Here is a 21,969-nt window from a genome sequence, read left to right on the forward strand (position 1 = left end):
TAGAGCTCAATGAATAGGAAGGATATACACATCATCATAACATTGTCACAGCTAATAAAAAAGGAAATCAACATTAACAAAACCCAATAAAAGGACATAAAATCTTCACAAATGTCTCAACAGTATTTAAAAATAAAAGGAGAAAAGGTTGTTCAGGCGTTCGTCGTTATGTAAATAGTGCAAGACAACGACAACTGCTACAGTGAGGCACGATGTTTTGTTGTACATGTGGGATTTATATAGGTTTTGTCAGTCACACGCCACTGGTGGGAGTGTATGCGTGTGAGATCTATAGATAAACAGATGTGGAGTCACTGGTGGGCTGCGACTCATCCTTGCGTGTCCGTTTGTCTGAACTGATGGCAGCAGTGTGGATCAATGGCTTTGTTAATGGGCAAGAAGCAACAGGCAGAGTTTACTCAGTGTCTATTTACAATCGCAGCAATATGCTGGCAAATCAAATCAACAGCAAGGGGGGTGGGGTGGGCGGGGGGGGCAAAAACAATACTGATACATTAATTACAGTTCATCCCTAGGGAGTGCAAAGTAGTGACAGCGAACGCCTTGAACAACCTCTTCTTACGTCTTTTGTACAAGCTGGTAATATCAATTCATCTCAACATTAACTGGATAAAAATTTAGCCATAGTTTACAATACAATCTTTTTTTTTTTTTTCAAATCTGATCATAATTTACTCTTAGTACAAAAAACGCCAGAAAACAGGTCTTTTGTGGTTCATATACAATCATGTAAAGACTGAGTCTAGATTTCTATTCTGTACAAACACTTGTGAAAAAACCACTGCTTTTGTGTATGGAATTTATGGCTGGGGAAAGTCACTACTGGCCTCGGAGACAGTGCTACAGATCTGCCTGCAAATTACCTGTGTCGTGTGTGTATGCAAGTGCGTGCGTGTGTGTTTCTGTGTGTAAGCTTGCATGTGTGGAGTTGGGAGGCAACTCCAGACAGTGAGAGGAATGCTGGTTTTACTCCTGTGTATCAGCCATTACTCGCTCTCTCCGCCTAAAAGCAATCAAGACAAAGAAAAGATTTGTGAAAGCCCCTCATTGCTTTGCCCATCAGCCTAAATCCCTTGCCCCGTGACCAAACAATGGTGGTACCTGGGACACATGAGCTCCTAAGCACAAGACTAGCCTAACAACTAAATGAGCTGGGGTGAAAGCCTACAAACAGGACGGTAGCTGCTCTCAGTTTCTCACCGTACCCTTCCTTCACAAATTATCACCACACGCTGCCCATGTGAAATCGGGCAGGTCTAATTCTCAGATGTCTGCTTCTTCTTGAGGCATCTGTGGGTGTTGATAGCTAATGCACCAGGGCCAGGGTCAGAGGTGTAGACTATCTTGTAGCACCACGGGAGGCCGTGACCACACAAAAGGCCTCAGCACCACAGAATGACAGCAGGAAATCTCACCTCATACGAGCTGCGCTACATCCACCTCCAGGGATGCTTAACCACCAGCTAAAAGCTGCTCTAACCCAACGACATCCGACTCAACAAACATGTGTATCCAAGATTGACTGAGAAAGTACACTGGCTGCCCAGAGTACAGGGGGAAACGAGCACAAGCCAGTGATGGAAGTCTGAGACTGACAAGTCTGCTGTCTTTGCTGGTTTCAGATTTATACAGGACAGACAGACAGGCAGACCGTGGAGCTTTTCAGGTGAACGTCGTCCCCTCAGCCACTTCTAAGCTTCCTCTTGGTCTTAAACCAAAACAGCGCCCCATGTGACAAATCTGAATGAGCTACCATCCCCTCTAGTGTGAAAGACAGAAGCAAAGTGGGTGGGTGGGTGGATCTCTGGAGGAAAGGGAGTCCAAAACACAAAATATGATACACGAACGGGACTGAATCGAGCAGTTAAAAAAAGAACAAAAAAGAAAACGGAGAAAGAAAAAAAGAAAAATATAGAATATCTATAACATTATACGAAATCCCTGTCGGCCAGACCTCACTGTACGAATATTTTACAGGTTGTGTTTTTTGTCTTCCTCCTCCGTTGTGGAGGAGGGAAGAGCTGGTAGTGGGAGGGAGGAGGGTTGGAAAGGGAGAGGCTGTGGTTGCAGCTCCCCCCTGGTGATGTGGCAGGGACTCACTACCTGCGTGAAGGCATATGGAGCCCATTGATCTGGGGGGGCACGTTGAGGAGCAGCTCCAGCTGGGCGAAGAGGGAGAAGTGGTCAGAGGGGATGTGGGGATGTGGGCAGCCGCTGACATTGTTCTCTACAAGCCAGTGGGGGTCCAGAGGGCCCAATATGCCCAGCACGTTCAGGTGAGGCTTGGAGTAGAAAATATAGTCGATGACACCCTGAAAAGAGAAAAACACTGGAGTCACCTCACCTTCTACATCAAGGCAAGTTTGGAGGACAGGTTTAAAGCTGTGAAGTGTTACCAAAAGTGCTTCTTTGTTCATGGACAAACAAGATCATCAACTACAACCACAATCACAAACATATGTGCAGTCAGTGCCATCACCTTGAAGTCGAAGGTGTAGTTGGTATAAGGCATCAGGCCGTTCTCGTAGGCGCTCTTCAGCTTGAAGCCATGGGTGATCATGCCATTGGACGTGCTGTTCTTGCCATTGCAGTTGAATTTGGTCAGACTGTCGCTATAACGAAGCTCCTTGAAGTCCTTGTGGGTGCAGTCCACTCCACCAGAACTAAGGTACTCCACTACGCCTGAACAGAGCGGAGAGATGAGGAGTCGTCTTCATCAGAATCAAAAAATGTCAAGTGGCACTTCAGGGTCCCGACAGACCATGTCTGTTCATACTGTTACCATAGGTACCGCTAAACGGAGCTTCTTATGGCAGACACTTTGGATACTGTAGGTTATTAGTAGTATTAGCTGTAATCAGTCACCCCCTAATACTGAAAGTCATGCTGTGTATCACAACAATTTTGCATCTGAAGAATTAAATTTTCTGGCACATTTGCAGGAACAAACACCAAAATAAATGTCCCATCTTTTCTCATCTTGCCGGCTAAAGTGAACAATGCAGCAAAGTTGAAGCAGAAAAGCTTCAATACATCTTCAGGACAACTTTACCTTCAACTGCTGCACCTTAGCATAGAGGCTGAAAAGGAAACAAAGTCATGACGCTAAAGAAAAGAGCAAACAGCTCGAGATAATGGATCGATAGGTTTGACACATGCAGGTGAGTTAGCTACACCTTTTCATCCATCCACACATTGCCTGATTACCACTTAATGTTTGGTTACTGCCGAATTTACACTGATATGTGCGAGGTCTAGGTACATCTTATTTCAGGAGAGGCTTTATTCCATGCAAACAAACTGCAAAACATTAATACTGTAGTGACTAATCTGCAGATTATTTTCTCCATCAACTGAAAGTTGATAAAATGTTGATAAAACTGGAGAAACTTGCTCAAAGTGTTCACCACGATTCTTCACAGCCAATGGCGACATCTACAAAATCCTTGTCTATCACAGAAGACCTCTAATGTTTATGTTTTAAAAGTTATAAACACCGTTTTTGACATTTTTACGGTTGCCAAAATTGCTGCACATTTTTTTTTTGCTGAACGCCTGATCAGTTTCAGCTGTGAAAACCTTAACCTTGTCAGAGAGTCATTCTCTTCCATTTGGTCTTTTCTTGCAAACAGGGCTGCACATACCATAAGAAATTATTGGTATAAAGATATTTTAAAAGCTGTGAACCAGACATTTGGGTTATGTTTTCCTTTTTTTCATTAATCTGACGAAGCAGCCATGAAAGAGAACGACATGATCATTACATTCCACTGCAGCTGCATGTAGCCTTGCTTACTTACCAGAGTCGGGCAAGGAGTTGAGGTCAGCGCACAGCACCAGTGGAATGGCATTGGTCTCACCAGAGACAGAGGACAACTTGAGGCTGCGTGTGGCCTTGTCCACTATGTTCTTCACCTCTGACAGGAACATCATGGTCTGGACCAGCTTGACGTCAGAGTACTCTGGGTCCCAGTGCATGTGGGCATTGGCTACCAGCAGCAGCTGCTTCTCCATGCCGTGGAGTGACTTTCCAGCTGAAAGGAGGTAGAGGCGATACAAAGCGACCATCAGAACAGTTATTTATGCACCATGGATCAAGTCAATCGCAGATCTTAAAAACACAGGAATCGCAGCATAAGGTGTCTACTCACAGGAGACCTCCATCATCTCTTTGCGGACCTCGAGCAGTACAGCTACTCCAATGTTGTCCTTGGTCATCACCCTGTTCAGCATAGCCTCTGAGCCCTCGGAGTTAGCCATGGCCAGCTGGTTGAACTCCACTGTGTGCTTCTGCACTGCGCTGAACCTGGAGATGAACAGGGGGATATGAGAGAAGAGAAGGCTTAACACAAGTGAGCAGTGGTGGGAATAAATAAATGAAAACAAGCAGATAATTTATGATGTATAATAATCTCCAGGTTCAAAATTATTAAGTTATACAAGTTATAAGTTTATTTTTTCAACATTACTGACATGATGCATCGAGATCGCTCCCCAGACTGGGTCACACTTGGTTCATTTGGTAAACTGTAATGCTTCTCAATATCATGGACACACAGTGATATAAATTCTAATACGGCGTACCACTAAGAAATTTTCCCTTATTTATTGTTTTTATGAGTGGTGATCTATATGGCCGATAGCGTCCGCTCAACCTAATGATGCTTTAACAAAATACAGAGATCTGTACTTCCTGCTGCTGCGTGGATGAAGCTTCAAAAACATGCTGTTGTATTTATCTCAAGTCAGGTTGCATTGCTGTCAATTCACCAACACTTAAAGCTTCAGCCTTTGAGGAATACTATGTTAGCCACTGAAAGAACACTGATCAAAACTCAAAGCAACTGTGAGTTACTACTGGTTTGACTCAGTGTGTCAGAAGTGAGAGCAAAACACAAAGAGACTTTCAAAAATGTCTTCCTCTCCAGTCTCCTGAACAGACATGAGTTAAGTCTCACAACACCCGTTTGTTTGAGGGTGGGAAAGGGGGGGTCACCGTGGGTTGGTCGTGGGCAGGGAGATGTCACGGCAATCTGTTTGGGAGGCAGGTTTGGCGCTCTTTGGCCCAACTCCAGAGGTGGTCAATCTCGGCCAACTTGCCGTGTGTAAAGTGGTGCTGGAAACTGTACGCTGGCATTAGAAACGCAAGTCAATGCGGCACAGCTTGACTCAGCCGGCCAAAATCAAAGCAGTAGAACAAAAGTCTTTTTTATTCCACACGTTCCTCCCAGTCAAAACCAGATGTGTACATTAGTCACAATGAAAGTTGCCCACCAACAATTCAGTCAGAGGTTCAGGTGTGTTGTGCGAGAAAAGATTAATGTGGCTGCTCGCCTCAAGCAGAGATGAGGAGCAGGCTGGTAACTCACTTTTTTCTGACTCTACAACACCTAAGTTTTATTTTTTTCTCACTTTGAGTCCTTCAGCTCCTCTAACTCAAGTGATACCTTTAGAGGAAATTCATGCAGACTTCACACCGCTCCCTCTGGAGCCACAAAAGGCTTTAAACAACTTATTCTCATATCCAGTACCACTGCCAAGTACCTAAAAAACAGACTGTAAAATGAGCAGGGTACCCTTTAAGAAGAATCTAAATTGAACAGTTCAGGACTGACTGACCACAACAAACCCAATCTGTACTTTCAACTTGTATTTAAAATGTCCCACCAATGATGTGATCTGATTTGTGCTGCATTTTGAAAACAGCTACGGCAGACTCATAAAAGCACGACATCCCAACCACTTTCATATTCCACAATTAACATGTATGTTTATGCAACGTATTCAGAAGATGGTCTCTCAAAATGTGGATAAAAGATCTACTAGTCACATCTGTGGTTGTGATACAAATCAGAGCGCGACTTTAACACTGCTGTCAATGTCGGCCCTAGCATCCAGTCTAAGAACACACCATTGGTCTAGCATTTGTATTCAGCTGTGAATGAACTATGAACTGTTTCTAAAACTGTATTCAAGGGAGAAAGCAGAGTAAACATAGATAAAAGGAGTCTTGACACAAATGCTTTACCAAGATGAGTACAATCAACGTCATCACTGTCTGAAGGCTACAATAAAAACTTATTTGCTGGGTCATCAAACTGGTTAGATAGGTCAGCAGTGGTCACTTCACTCAGCTGATAGACCCCTCGACAAATACTAGAAACCATTAACATATCGAAGTCTAAAATAATTTAGTTAAGTTTCCCACTATTACAGATTAGACCTGGAATGAAAGGCTCACAATGTAACACGTAACTTCATTGTGAGAATTACTGCACCTGTTTAATGCAGGGAAAATCTCACAAGCTTAGAGATCAGCTATAATTGCACAGCAGTCAATCTGTATTAATCACTCAGGCAACAATATTAGGTGCTATTCTACAAGGAAAAGGTTTCCTCGTATGATACAAATGGACATTAAGTCATTCACCAGATATCCAGTGAAATGAAAAATCCTACACAAATCCGTCTATCTGTATATATATCTCAATTATTAATGAAGATTCAATTTTAGTCTAATTTTAGTAAATATTGTTAATTTGATGAGCAGAACCTGGACTTAATTTGGAACTTCTGTGTGATTGGACTATCTTAAACTACAAGCCAGTGATTACAGAATTTATACACAAAAATCTTTAAATGCATGTTTAACAGTAATAAAGATTTAACAAATAATTATTAAAGCTTGTCAAAAAGAGATACAGGCCACAACTACAGTAACTACAAAACTGTAGGTACATACTTTTCTGTCTTGTAGAAAATTGCACAACCGTCCACGTGTTTGCGGTCCGACTCTGACATAGTCCTGGCTCGTGATTTTGGACTGAAGAACCCGTCGTATCCCTGCTCCTTCAGTTCAGGCAAGAAGAAGTTGTAGTACTGCTCTGTCTCAACTTCCTGTAATCAACAACAACAACAACAAAAAACTTGTGTCAGGATAGACAACAGGAAAGGCTGACAGTCATGTAAGCATAACAAACATCCCCCCTCCTTCCAAGAGTAGGAGACAGACAGAGATACTTTTTCCACTGAAATGACTATTTGCACAAGTTGAAACAATAAAAATGTTTACAGCTGAAAAATACTGCAAAAGGTAGAGCAGATACAATAATACAGGCAAACAAGGCAAATGTGAGGGAGTAATTCTGCACTGATGAACATAAAGAAGCATCTGTGTGCAAGAGATCCATTATGGATTTTTTTATTTTTTAAAAGACATGGGTCCTTATAAAATCCAGTTCTTCTTGAAATAGTTTTCACATTTTAATGTTTTCCTTGTAAAGAGGAACAAAAACTATTCAGATACAAAAACACATTGAAAGAGATAAATGACAGAACCTACCAACAAAGATCAACCAGGATCTCAGCACCCTCCCAAAACACACCTCCACACATCATAAAATAGTCAAATTATGCAAATAGTGTAATAACTTTCTAAGATTAGTTGCAAAACATTCTGACCCATTCCAGGAAAATGAGAAAATGGTCACACATCAGTGGTCAGTGTTAACGCAGGCTCAACACTGAACACAGTGCTTCACAAAATGGAACATTTACTGCACAACACTTCACAGGTGTTGCTTTTATTGTGTCGGTCCCACCCAACCCAATTTCCTTTCCCTTGTTGGATCTACTCTGACATAAAATAAATATTAATTTCTGTGTGAACCTTAAGGCACGCTTTGGCGTCCATTTCTCACCTGCAAACTGACGATGTCTGCATTGCAGCCCAGGATCTCCTGCATGATGGATTTCTTCCTGTACTCCCAGTTTAGAGCCCAAGAGGGGCAGTAGCCATATAGCTGTCTTGTGGCGTACTTATCACACAGCACATTGTAGCACATCACGGAGAACAGTGCTGAGGGGAGAAAAATGTAAAAGAAGCTGATGATTTTTTGGTTCACTCAGATATTTTCAAGGTAACATACACTGCCACACTTGTTTGACTATTAGCCTTAAACTTAAGATGACCAAAATAAAATCTAGCTCTGTCCTGTACTCTGTACTCTTCCTGCCTCTACGCAGAAAACATCCACTTCATATATGCAGTATTTTAGTAAGAGGGTTAACTCTATGCTACTCTGTACTGTGTTTCCTAAAAACAGAATTTGGGTAACACATCCAAATAGATCTCTTAAAGCCATACAATCATGCAATCACCTGCAGTTGTAAATGACACCAAGCATTGAGTCAGTCAAAACAGTTATGGCTGCCCCCCAACAGGGTCCACCAACTAAGTAAATACTCAGCCCATTGGAAACACTGAAATAGTGTATAATCTATATATTGTATATTGTTTTCTCTATATTATTTAATTTGGAACTTCAATACAAACAAAAACGGCCTAACAGACACCTGAGTTTAAACACAAAAAGACACAAAGCAGTAAAACTAAGTTTCTTTCAAAATAGAAGCTTTAAGGTTACAAATGAGAACAGACATGCAACAGAGGTGCATTATTGTCACCAACTGTCACTCTCATGCCATGTGAGAACGTGCTAAGCAGTCCTGCTGCCCAAATCACATGACCTAGCCAGGCAGCTTGATAGCTGCATCGCACTGACCGCCCTGAATATATAGCAGAATAAAGCTGTTTTCTCATATGAACTCTGGACAATGCCCACAGAATCAGTCCCAGACATTGTCCAGAGTTGCCCTTTCATGCATGTAGCACATTTGTCAGTGCCAGACGCAATTTCACTGACTGGAAATACTCCATTAGGTTTAGGCGAGGGGTGGAGCCTGGGTCGAGCGTGCAGGAGGAGAACTCATCCATAATGTTGAACATAATGATGAATGTTTTCGTGTTGACATCAATACAACATGTATTTGGATGTACCCGCAAAATCAGCGAAAGGGGGGAGAGAATGCAGAAGAGACTACGAAGCAATTACACATCGCGCAATGCCATCAACACGCCCACTCGCTCGCTGTGAAACAGGGGAGCCGTGCATACAGTGTGAATGTAAGTGTGTAAATATGGCTTAAGAGACAGCTCCCATGGTGAAAACAGTACTACCAAATCACATAGGCGTGAGATCTATTGCTCGTTCTGCAAAAACGTTTGATAAGTTAGCCTTGCTCAGGTTAAACCACGAGAAGTACATTGAAAATGTCTTTTCTCTTTTTCCCCAAACAGATAAATGTGGCTGAGAGTTTTTATGGATACAAGCTGGATCCATATGTATGGAACAACTGTGTATACAATACGATTGCTAAGACAATATTTACATGTTCATGGTCGTGTTTGGTGCAGTTATCCTTACCTGAGGGCCACGTTCGGTCTGGGTCCTGGAGTGAGATCCATGACCGAGCTGGGGGCTGCTCTGTTGGTACTAAGCAGAGGGAAAAAATGGTTCAATATGGGTGATGACTTGAACAAATATCACACAATGACTTCAATAAATTTAAGGTCACATAAGCTGTTGGGTTCACAATGTTCCCATCTATACACTGACAGGCCTATCTTTTGGGGAAATAAAAACAACTTGCAACATGCAATTCCTGTTCCAGTCTCATAACTGCCAGAGAGAGGGTGGACTCACTGCGCTTGATAGCCCCTGCCAGATTGTCTAACAAGTAGTTGAGCAGTCTCCGCGTGCCATCAGGTTCCTGGTAAAGGCTCATAATTTCTTGTGCAAGTGGGTTTCCTGGTGAAGGAAAAGCAGGGCGGGCTGAATCATTGCTAAGAGAACAATGGGATTTCAAGGCTGGAATGGCTACAAAACACATTGATAAGCCACTCACCTTTCAACCCCAGTGTTTGTAACTGAAAAAGTTTCCCCAATTCAAATGGCAGAACCCGCAACTGGTTGTTATTTAAAAGCAGTTCCCTGTGGAGGACATAGTGGAATGTGATCATTAGAAAACGGCCCTCCAGAGAAACAACCATCTTTATTACCTTTCGAACACTTTACTAAATAGCTGCTGTCAAGAACGTCTATGGCATGCTTGCCAACTTTAGACTGCTTTTTAATGTGGAACTTTATATTAAACTGAAATGTACCAATAGACAGAAAAATAATGGAAAGCTAAAAACAAAATGGCAGCTATCCAGAGGATATATGATTCAAGGAAAAACCCAGATTGCCATGAGTGGCACCAGTGTGTAGCATGTGTGAGTGCTAATATTAAAATCAAGACCAACCCTGTGACAGTTACTTCTTTCCATTGTGTCTGAATTAAAGGGTAAATGTACAGCCTGAATCACCCACCTGAGAGACACCATGTTGCCGAGCTCTGCCGGCAGGCTCCTGATCTTATTGGATGAGAGATCCAGGTACACCAGGTTGTGTAGTTTGGCAATGTCTGGCGGGATGCGTGACAATGAGTTGTCACTGAGGTGCAGGGCAGTGAGATGGGTGAGAGACCACAGGGCTGTGCTGAGACTCCTTACTCGGCCTGCAGTGACAGTTGGAAACAGACAAACATCAAAGAATTAAGTCCCAGCACTCAACCATTACTTCCTTCATGCCAGAGGGAAACCTTGGAATAACATGTTTTGCATTGGTCCGATAAGGTCAACATGGTTTCATGGATTTTACAATGATTAAGATGATACTTGACCACAATTGCAGGGCTGCATTCATTCCCTAAAATATACAGACCACATAGACAAACAAAATCATGTTTAAACTGTCAATTATGCCTGCCGTGTTGTTCTCCTGTGTTATGTTACAGTGACCTATTTTTAACCCTGCAAAATCCAGTTTGGGAAAAGAGCTGATAAGTCAATTAATCCATTAATCAATCAACAGAAAATTTACTGCCAACAAGTTTGATAATGGACACATCTTTAAATTAATTTTTGAAGGAGAAATGTCCAAGATGCACTAGTCCGAGTTTCTGATCAGGTTAAAATGCAGAGATATGCTGATTGTTGTACTTTCCTGTGACAACAGACTAGATATCTTTGGGCTTTGGACAGTTGGTGGAACAAAACAAGAAATGTCATGTTGGGCTCTGCAAGACTGTGATAAACATTCAGCAACATTTTATAGGTCAATCAGTTAGTCCAAAAAAATGATTGACAGATTGATTGATAATAAAAAAAAAATCTTTTGCCACAGCTCTACATGGGACTGCCATGTGCAGAGCTACAGTGGCGTAACCACATCATATTTCAAGAGTGAAGCTCCAGTAATTACCTGTGCGCAATAGTCTGACATGACAGGAGGATGGACAAAAGAAGATATGATTAAGCTCTATGACAACATCAAAAGATGTATGTGAGCAGTGCAAATTAAATATAGCAACCTTATCTACAAACTAGGACCTCCCTGACAATACTCACCGCTGATTTCCAGCTCAGCCCAGTATGACTTCTTCCCGTTGGCTGCCTCCTCGCTTGACATAATTGTGTACATCCGCCTGGGATCCGGCGGGTCATATTTTTCCTTGGGCATTCCTATAACACTGCACAGATAGTTCTGAATGTAAATGTCAGTCATGATCATAGTAAAACAATTCCCAATATGCCATCCACTATAAAACAATATGCTCCTTTTAGCCTGAAACTAAACACAGAATACTCTCAATCAGGTTAGAGATACAGAGTATAGATCTATCTTAAGAGGTAACTAAATTTCCATTGAGTACTTTCACAAGCTAACTCATGTACACATGCTGGCTAAAGACATCGAAAGTAACATTTACCAGTCATAAAGAGCACGTTTTTATCAACATGAAAGTAAAGATAAAAGTAACACGGTGCTGCCGTTTATGATGCAAGACAAATTTAAATTTAAACAGATTCCTACAAAGACTATGATTTGATTAGGGTTACATAATAAACGTAAAGATCAGCAACGTGGTGCAGTATTTTTCATGGTAGACTTGGCTGATAACAACTGTGTAAACCTTTAATTTGGCAGAGATGTAAAAATGACATTCTGTTCTGTAGAGGAGTAAAAATAGCTTAAGCTATCTCAGATTGGACGGTTTTTGTACACATTGTCGCTAGCTGATTAGCCTAGCTTAACCTAAATAGGTAGCTATCAAACTATGCATAACAAACGCTAAATAGCTAACGCTAGCTCGCTTGCTAGCTAACTATCAAGATAGAAAACCGACACGCGAAGTTAGTGACATTGAATAACTGGCTAGCTTTGACGCCATACACAAGGGGGTTAGAACAAAATGTGTAAAATGGTTTTAAAAGACACTATACATTTGTTGTTTACATAATAGCAAAGCACTGACTTGCGCATTAACACTAGGCCACAAAACAGCGCATTACTTAGCTGCCACTAGCTAGCCTACAGTACCAAGAACCACTATCGTTAAGATAAACATTGAGGAAACGAGCTCACAAAGCTGCACAATGCTGGGTTTGCAAGCAAATGCGAGCTATTTAGCTTAGCTGGAGTTAGCTTGCTAGCTAAAAGCTAACAGATCCCAATTATTCGAAGCTGACCGACTTCCGACTCAAATAAGTCCTACGTCGGAAAATGGTCACATCGCTTTAAATACCTGAATATGATTTGCGTGAAATGAGTGAAAACAGTTCAGGTCTGAAAGAAAGGATTTCATTTTTACCTGCAAGAGCATACCAAATCGCGAGGACGACTGCGTGTTCTCTTTTGTTTTCTAGCTACTTCTCTCCCGTTTCCGCTGCTGTATCATGGCGACTGTAAGGATTTTTTTTTCTCTGCCGATAACAGCGCTTGATCCTATTGGTCAGCGTGTAGACGGTCCAACCAGCTGTTGAGCCAGAGTAAATAAAACCCTTAAGTGATGAGTGATGGATCATGACATGGATAGATAGGACACCGGAGTTCGATTTACTGTGGCTTATTTTGAAATAAACATATTAAGCAGAAATACCAGTTTATCAATTGCTTTGTAGTCTATCAAAGTAATGGTGTAATGGCTGCATGTGTACTGACATCCAAGACTATGCTTAAAGAAAGATAATACAATTTATTAGATAATACAATTTATTAAAATAAGCCAAATGTTAATACATTTTTACTTCTTGAGAACCAACAAGGCACAGCCTTATTCAAAATACAAAAATGGTACAGGTCAACCAATACTTGAACAAACATATAAAAGTTTAAATTAATACAATGCTCTAGTATTAATCCAAGAACATGAGCAGAACAAATATTTTTTTTTAATTCAACACTGGCAGACATCCAGCAGGTGATCCTGTAGATAAGTAAGGGACTCCTCCACATGGATGGGTAAGGGTTGGCCGAGATCAGCCTGAGATCTGGACAGGAAGGCCTCCACAGCTTCACAAACGGTGGGCTTGGATAGCATATCATCCCGCTTATAGACCAATGGGCCTCCGCCTCTTTGTTCAGTGATGGAGCTATACAGATAGCCTGGGTGTAACAGATGAAAGAAGTCAGGAGTCACCAATGTGGGCTTGGGAGAGTCAAGTGAAGCAATTAAAATTATTGTTGAATTGTTTTAATATCCAGTCTTATAATATTCATATGCTATACCGGGAATAAAAGAGCTAATATAACCTAGATCTTTGAGGCATTCCGCAGGAGAGATACTATCTAGGATTAAAATCAGTGTTGAAATGACACAGGACTATGACAAATCTACTTTAAATTGAATGACAATACAAAAATAAACACACATGAAAAAGGACCAGTCATAGGTTCACCACTATTATATGTATTGCACAAATCTGGCATATAGTGTCACACAAAGAAAATTATTCAGTAGAATACACCCACAAGAAATGAAAGACATGAGGTGATCAGGATTCAGCTGATTCAGCTTCACCCTTTTTCCTTCTTTGCAGTGCAAAAATGATTCCAATAAAACACTTCAGTACATCCCGTATGGTATCGCACCACATATTGCACAGTCACTGGTGTCTGAGGTTTCCCACTGGCTCCGAGCACTGTCTGCTTCCTGGCAGCAGGGTACTGGAATGCTTTCTCATGATCTTGGTTTCAATTCTGATACGATCACCTGACTCACCACATTTTTAAAAATATTTGTTGAATAACAACACATCTGATAATGTGTATAATGAGCATTTGTTTCCTTCTGAGACAATGTTCTCTTCAGTTATACTGAATTTATAGGGAGTCATTTCATGATAATAGCTGCAAATGTTGCACAGTACACTGGTATTTACACACATCCCACCTTTCATTGCTTTATTATAGCTGAGCAGTAACATCCAGAGGAGATGGACCAACTCTTCCCACCTCTGCCACCTTTCAGCACCGTCCTGGAGAATACAGTCATGGATCAGTTACAGTGTTTGTTGCTGCGAGCTTTGAAGGATTACATTTTAAAAAATTAACCAAAGATATCTTCCTGGAAAACTAAATTCTTGATGGGAAATGTAAAGAAGGGGGCAGTCACTTAAAACTTTCATTCCATCATGGTTGTGTTTCTGATAAATGTATAAATCCCTTGTAAATCACATATTCTTCTAACATACAGTATGTATGTGAAGCTTGGCCAATAAGGTAAAGATGAAAGCAGAACACAAGAGTGATATTCACCATAGGGTCTGGAGCCAGAGTGCAGTTCTTCATAAAGTGAAGCAGAAGACTGAGCGACATGGGCAGAGAGATTTTCTGTGGGCATGCATAGTCCAACAGATGTTCCAACAGCTTACATCTCAGCAGCTTGCTCTGCAGGCTCTCCAGCAACAACATCCTGGGTGTCAGAAACACATTAGTCAATGACAGCTTGGAAAACTAGGGGAAAGAGGCAGACCGTGCCACTGGAATGATTATATACATTTTTTCTGTGGTTAATTGTGAATAAGTTGGCTGATGCATTAAAAAATCTATTTAAATATCCTTTCTTTAAAAGATAAATACATTCATGAAATTAAAAAAAGATTAACAATATAATATGTAATTTTTTTTGTGACTCCATTCATTAATGAGCCTTTTTATGATATACACTTTGAAATTTATTTGCCTGGTTTAATGAATTCAGTTTCAGTTAAAATTCACACTTTAATAAAAAAAAAAAAAAAAAAAAGAACTTTTAAATTTAAAGACACTCAGATTTTTAAAATATAAAGTCCCCCATTTTTTTCCACAATGTTTCTACAGTAGCCCAGAAAGGACAAAGCAAACACTGCTCTAGAGAGCACCGTAGCTTCTCCTACACGCTTGGAGAAGGAGGGTTGAGGCGAGGAGTATGCAACATGCAAAGCTCACCACTAAAGCCTACACACTGGTCCTTTAATGGACACAAAACTGCTTCTCTTACTTACTTTCACCTGTCTCAAATCTCCTCCTCACCTGTGTGCCCGTAGACGTATGTTGCTAATGACCATATGGAAGAGCTCCTGGGACAGTTTGGCCGAGTTTAGCGCTGGAGTGCGGTCCACCTCCACAGCCAAGGACAGCATCCGCTGCAAGATGGACACCATTCTGCAGGGGACAAAGGGACAAACACTTGAATGTGGAAAAAAACAGTCATGAGGATATAACGTACATTTAAACACGACTAAAGTTACACTCCAGTTGTTCCCCTCTGCTTAAGTCAACAATTCATTATGAAAAGAAGCTTTTCTTTGGAATTAACCTGATTTGCTCATCTCTCTCTTTGGCAGCTTCATTACTCTCTCTGGGCTCTGTTGATTTCATGATAGCAGAAAACAGCCACTTCATGACATCCCTGGAAAACAAGGAAAAAAAAAAAACATCAACAGGACTTAACAAATGAAAAATACAAACAGGATCTTGCACAAATTGCTATCCATGTACATGATCATCCTGGAGTTATTTGTAATATTTATTACAGATGTTGTAATGTGGTCTGTATCACAAAGCAAGTTTAAATTTTGGGTTGTCTGTTTTAATTATCTAGCTTCAGGACATCTAATAACTGGTAATCTGAAATAACCACTCTCACATTATTATTGATTATCGATTGTTGCTGTATGAAGGACTACGTGTTGGAATGATTACTTGTGAGGTCAATTTACATGTTTTGATCAGACCTTCTGACCTAAACATGCTCTGAAGCAGGTTAGCTGTGTAGTATACAGCATACTGAGAGGTGTTTCTAATATTTTGTCCACTCCAATTATGTAAACGAGTGTAGACAATGATTTTGAAAGTTATCACATATAATAAAACAAAACTCAACAGCATCACAAAACTACAGCTTTGTACAAAAAAGTGGATTTAAGTGTATATTATCTATCTCTGATCTTGCTCTAAGATCGGGCCCCTGTTAACCAAACTCACCTGACGCGAGGGAACTGCAGATCACATGACAGTGTTGCCTTGGCGATGGAGTGGTGGAGCGCAGAGGCAGAGCGTTTGGCCCGGAAGTCGTCCTCCAAAGTCTGCACAACGTACTCCAGCAGCATGCGCACAACCTCACATCGATGCCGCTTTGTGTTGTCCTACAGCAGCGAGAGGTGCACAAATAAAAGACATGTCAGTTTCTGAAATCACAAAATAGATGTTCTGCTGTAAATACGTCTGCATGAAAAAATAGCTAAATATTTTCGCCAATGTTGATGTCAAAAATGAAAAAATATTTTGGAGATTACTTTTCGTGTTTTCAGAATATACTGAAAAGGTTTTTTTTCCATATTTCAACTTAAATCCCATTCAAAACGATCTTTTTGAACAACACTAATTGTACCATATATTGATATATCACCAAGCTTTACTTTGTATTCACACATTTTGCTGCCTGTCGTAGTACCTGATTGGCCATGACGGAGGTCAACAACTCCCAGTCCCAAGGAACTGTGGTTTTGTCAGCGATGTGGTGTCTGCAATCAGAAAGCAGCTTTAATCTCTGAATTCAAAGAGGGAAAGGTGTGAGATAAGACTGAAGAGAGGATGTAAAGGACAGTTTAAGAATTTAAATAGGAAAGGCCGCAAATAAGACATTGCTATTAACTCTTATTCCTCTGGCTCCCTCACCTCTGCGTCCTTGTCAGCAGATTGAATGCCTGTACACACAGGTGATAAGGACATTGTGGGTCCAGCAGAATGCCACTCAGCAGGTGGAGGGTGATATCTCTGGGGGGATAGTAACCAGGCTGTATTAGGTCAGACAAAAGCTCCAAAGTCCCCTCTGGGTAGTTCACATCTATGGTGCTGTAAACCAGGTTCAGGCTCTGACGGCATAGCACCTCTGGAGTCCCAAAATCTTCACCGTGCTCATCAATCTAAAAAATAAATAAAAAACATGAAAAGGGAAAGAAATACTGTCCATTCAGCCTTGTAAATAATCATGTTCGATGTTTAATGAAGACAAAAGAACAAATAGAAAAGTCCAGAGCAAACATCTGGAGAAACGTCACTCACCAGGGCTTGAGCTGGTCCAGACATGATTTTCCTGAGTGTGACTGGGCACACAGAATGCCTGTCCTCTCTACTGGCCAACCTGAAGTCCACATCAAACCTGTCCTCTTCTCCATCTCTCCCCTCTTGCCAAAGAACAGACACTTGACTGTCAACTCCAAGATCTCCTCCATATATCCCAGTCCAAGATTCATCATCCAAGTCCTCACTTTTACATACTGACAAAGGACATTCACCAGGGACGCTACAGTGCAAGTGGTCTGAGCTGTCTGAGGCCTCATTAGCCTTAACCACCTCTGACTGCCACTCAGCTGGTGTATTTTCAGATGGAGGTGTTGGGTCAAGTTGTCTCATAAGGTTATGAGATGTGGGACGCGTGTGAGACAGAGAGTCGAGGTCAAAAGGCTCAGAAGCGTTCAGTCCAATGGCAGGAGAGTCGAGGGATGAGTGATCGGAGAGACAGCTTTGTCTCAAGTCTGCTTGGTCGAATTCCAGTTGTTCCAGTTTGGAGCAGAAGACTTCTTTTTGTGCTTTATCCTGAGATGAAGAAGGGGATATTGGAGAGGGGATGATCATTGATGAGCCAAAGCCATCCCTCTCGTCTTCACGAGTGATGTGCTCCACTGAAGTTGCAACTGAGCTTCGTTCATCTGAGCAGGGAGAGTCAGCTGGGATCCGTAGATGCAGACAGGTTTTCCTATGTAACTGCGTGCTTGGGAGTTCATCACTGTTCACTTGTTCTTCCTGTCTGCAAAGATATTCAATCGCCATCGGAGAAGACTCATCCAGTGAAGCCTCCCTGTGAGGACCATTTGATGCTGTAGTTGTCCTCAAAGCACTAATGCATTCCAGTGCATCACTGTTGCTGTCCAGCTGTCCGGGCTGCAGTGACATTTGTGTACAATCTTTGGTCAAGTACACAGAACACCTTAATGTTTTAAGTTCTGTGACATGAGTTTCAAGAAAAGGCAATCGCCTTAATTTTACTGTTGGTGTGTGATGATGTACTTTATCCGTCTGTTTTTGGTGTTGTGTTTGGGAATCCAAACGGCTCCGCTTTGGCTTTAGGTTGCCACTGTCCTGCTGTAGTGCAAAAACAGGAGGATCTCTTGAAGAGCTCTTCAAAAACTTAAAGTCCTGTGTGTTTAAAGCTTGTGTTTTATCTGTACTTCCTGTATTTATCTGACAGTCATCTTCTGGAAATTTCTCTGTCTTCGGTTCTGTCCCATTTGCTATTAGTCTTTTCTGCACTGTCAGCTCTGGAAAACTCCATCCTGAATCTGAGAGCTTAATGTAAGACTAGGAAAAAAAAAACCATAAAGATATGTCAATAAATGCTGTGATCATCAGGTTTTCCAGTTAAAGAGTAAAATAATTCTTGAGCCACCAATGTTAGAATATTGTATGCTGACACTGTGGATTACGGTAAGAACTGCTGAAGCTGTAACATGGTTTTGGTTAATGATCTGATAATTGAAAATAATTCACTTTTTCTGTTTTTGTTGAGACTAAACAATGATAGAGGCTTGTCTTCCAAACGATACTTTTTATGAGTCAATTAGACAAAACAGGAAAGCAGGAGGGACTGCAGTGTTTCTCAGGCTGTGTGTAATGACATAGACCTGGGTGAATTTACATCATTTTGAATACCAAAGCAGAATTATAAGTGATCATCATTACATCGTAATGACCACAATTCTCAGAGCTGACTGCACTTGCTGTCACTAGATATGACAGATCAACTTTTCATATCAACAAAAAGAGTGACTCTAACATGTAAATGAGACCACTCATCAGCATGGTAACACTCTGGACTGTGGTAATAACAGCAGGGTTAAACACTGTCAGTGTTTCTGTATTAGAATGACCTTTTTCACTGTGTGTTGTTTGATGCCAAACTAATCTTAACAAAGACTAAAAGGGAATTTTTGGTTCAAAAGAGACTCACTGATGGCAAGGACTGAAGCAAAGTTCAGTAATATTATGAGATCATCTGAGTCACACACCTGTGACTGCTCTTTAAATGACATGGTTGACAGTTCCAACAGTATCATGTCACCTGCCTAAATACTGCTGCTGCACTAGAGGTTAACTCGTCATTAACAAAATAACCTCAATTAAAGCCAGCATTGCTGCTGATGTGAACACAGACGACCTCAGCAAACCCTGTAAAAAAGATGTAACCATGGAAAAATGTGTTAAATTAAAGTTGTGGTACTGTTGTAAAATAACATGAGCTGATTTGCTAAAGCTAGCTAACTTTAGCTCAACTATGCTAGATAAACTTACCCTCACCCCATGAAGACATTCGAAGTTGAACTTGACTGACGGTGGCGCTAGTGAGCAGACTTACACACCTATGATTTACGCCACTTTTACTCCTTCTCACTTTTTGTTCAATTAAATCTGCGACATCTTGTGGAAGTTGGCGCTAATTTGTACACTAACAGTCCGGTATTTTGTTTTAACTTTATTTACAAAGCTGACATGACAACAAGAGGACGCTCGAGATGGTGCGCACAGCGATCATATCACATGAAAAAATACCAGAAAAGAGTAATAAATACGCGTTAAAGGCACGTATGAGCAAAATCAAAGAAATGGCAAAATAAATTCGTTATCAGAGGCTCTGGATGTTACAGCTTCAGAAGGGCAGTTTGCTAGCTTACCGGTGGGACGTTCACCCGCACTGACGCGAGGGGCAGGGGGTCGGTGCAGGTTACGACGTTACTGAAGCAGCCGATTATTTCCACATCAGAGTCATCTTGATCACTGCTGGAACTGATGGTAATCACATCCTCCATTTTTCTCACTCATTCAACCTCAGACGAGACAGACGCTTCAACAGCTAATGTTATGTAACATTAGCCGGCTCGGCTCACCAGAGCATCAGCCAAAGCTGACCCATAAGAGTCGCCACAGTCCGAGAGAATGAAGGGCTGACAGTGAGGCGGAATTCCCGTCATGTTTTGGAGGAAACACCGGATAACAGCGGCTGCTTGGGACTTGTGGTATTTCCTTGTTAAGATCCTCGGTGAGAAGTTATCCTGACGCTGCCGGAGCTTTTCAATCTTATCGTATTCTTCCTGATTCACGGGACGCGTACGTGAAGAAGCTATCGAGCCGATAATGCACACGCCAAAACAAAAAGTCCAGTGACCGGGTGGCCATGTGTTCGGTTCAGCTGTGAAATAGCACCTTTGAAATGTGAAGCTTCCTGGTTTTTGTTGTCATGTTTTTTCTGCAGTATGGCGCATCGCGAGCAGCCACACGGATGCAAGTATCTCCACCTACTGTACAGGAGTGTCTGCCACCATTTCCACGAATCATTTATTTATTTAGTTTTATTTTACACATTTTTTACCAATATATTTTACCCTGAAATATATGTCATTGTGTTCTAAAATGAAACACGGTGAAATATATTTTATATGGAGCAATACAATATGTCAATGTTTAACAAGCCTCCATAATACGGACTATTAAATCTACTGAAGAGATGAATTCAATTCAGATTAAAATTTAGTGTTTCAGTTTCACTTTCTGACAAACTGATTGATTTAAGTATTTGTATTATTGGAAAGAAAAACAGTCAAACAAAAAGCAGTCATGATGATTAAATTACGTCCTTAATACACAATTTTCTTCAAATTATTATTATTATTATTATTATTATTATTATTATTATTATTATTATTATTATTATTATTATTTTACTTGGCAATTTAGTTGCAGTAACAATTGAACTTGTGACTTGAAGAAAACAAACAGGTTTTTATTTATCCATAGAGTCATAAAAGTCATTGCAGTTACTGGAGTAGTGAAGTGTTTCAAGTCATTGAAATACCACGTGTTTCATTTATGCCAAAGGCCTGATTTGTTATGATAAATAAACATCAACTCTCCCTGTCTCATTGGCTGTGTCCCAATTCAGGGGCTGCATCCTTCGGAGGACCCTTCCTACGCGGCCCACGGAGGACCCGGCCCACGGAGGACGCGGAGGCTCCTCCGTCGGCCGCATCAACCATCGGTAAATGGGACCATAGACATAATATACGTAGACGCCTCATTGACTGACGCTTCCTATTGGAGCTGACGTTCTGCGCGGCCGCCATCTTGGATGGGTCTCCTATGCGCTCCCAGTGCATTTATTTCTACGGAGGAAGGTGTATGTCCAGCTACTATAATCATCATAACTCCCCGAATTTTTACCCGATTTTCACACGGTTTGGTTTGTTACAAACGTCAGAGATGTAGTTATGATACAGGACGCTGTCACACATTAAAAACAAATGCTTTCATGCTGAAATACTTTGTCTTTGTTAAAGAGCAGAATACAAACATATGGTATGGCATGTTAATAAATGATATAGAAATAATAAAGAAAGTTTGATTGTTCATTTGAATTTATTTATTTCTCTCTCTCTCTCACACACACACACACACACACACACACACACACACACACACACACACACACACACACACACACACACAAAATCATGACCCTTCTGTACACACCAATAACACAAGAAGTGTTATATGAGTGTGATATTTTTGTTTTTGTGCACTGAGTATATTTAACTATTTCAGGCACAGGCACATGCACCATGACAAAGATTCCATAACAGACTGGACTGAAACTGCTGATGTCTACCCTGTTAAGCTTATGACTGGG

General features: G+C 41.1%; 2 protein-coding genes across 2 annotated transcripts; both read right to left on the bottom strand.

The window, feature by feature from the left end:
- Positions 1 to 676: 676 nt before the first annotated feature.
- cnot6a (CCR4-NOT transcription complex, subunit 6a) lies at positions 677 to 12,665 on the bottom strand. The gene is made up of 13 exons (XM_070962260.1): positions 12,559 to 12,665; positions 11,315 to 11,436; positions 10,236 to 10,422; positions 9,769 to 9,854; positions 9,567 to 9,671; positions 9,288 to 9,356; positions 7,722 to 7,879; positions 6,764 to 6,918; positions 4,173 to 4,327; positions 3,822 to 4,055; positions 2,501 to 2,703; positions 2,125 to 2,333; positions 677 to 1,024 (listed from the first exon to the last, which is right to left on the bottom strand). Exons 2-13 carry the CDS (start codon positions 11,424 to 11,426, stop codon positions 988 to 990), a joined length of 1,710 nt encoding a protein of 569 aa, XP_070818361.1. The 5' UTR covers positions 11,427 to 11,436; positions 12,559 to 12,665; the 3' UTR covers positions 677 to 987.
- Positions 12,666 to 12,947: 282 nt separating this feature from the next.
- simc1 (SUMO interacting motifs containing 1) lies at positions 12,948 to 20,563 on the bottom strand. The gene is made up of 10 exons (XM_070963491.1): positions 19,961 to 20,563; positions 17,295 to 18,590; positions 16,908 to 17,155; positions 16,684 to 16,753; positions 16,215 to 16,375; positions 15,547 to 15,639; positions 15,261 to 15,392; positions 14,505 to 14,661; positions 14,140 to 14,224; positions 12,948 to 13,352 (listed from the first exon to the last, which is right to left on the bottom strand). The coding sequence occupies exons 1-10, from the start codon at positions 20,093 to 20,095 to the stop codon at positions 13,144 to 13,146; spliced, it is 2,586 nt and encodes an 861-aa protein (XP_070819592.1). The 5' UTR covers positions 20,096 to 20,563; the 3' UTR covers positions 12,948 to 13,143.
- Between the last annotated feature and the right edge of the window lie 1,406 nt (positions 20,564 to 21,969).

This window comes from Chaetodon trifascialis, chromosome 5 (genome assembly GCF_039877785.1).
Source record: "Chaetodon trifascialis isolate fChaTrf1 chromosome 5, fChaTrf1.hap1, whole genome shotgun sequence".
Taxonomy (NCBI): Eukaryota; Metazoa; Chordata; class Actinopteri; order Chaetodontiformes; family Chaetodontidae; genus Chaetodon; species Chaetodon trifascialis.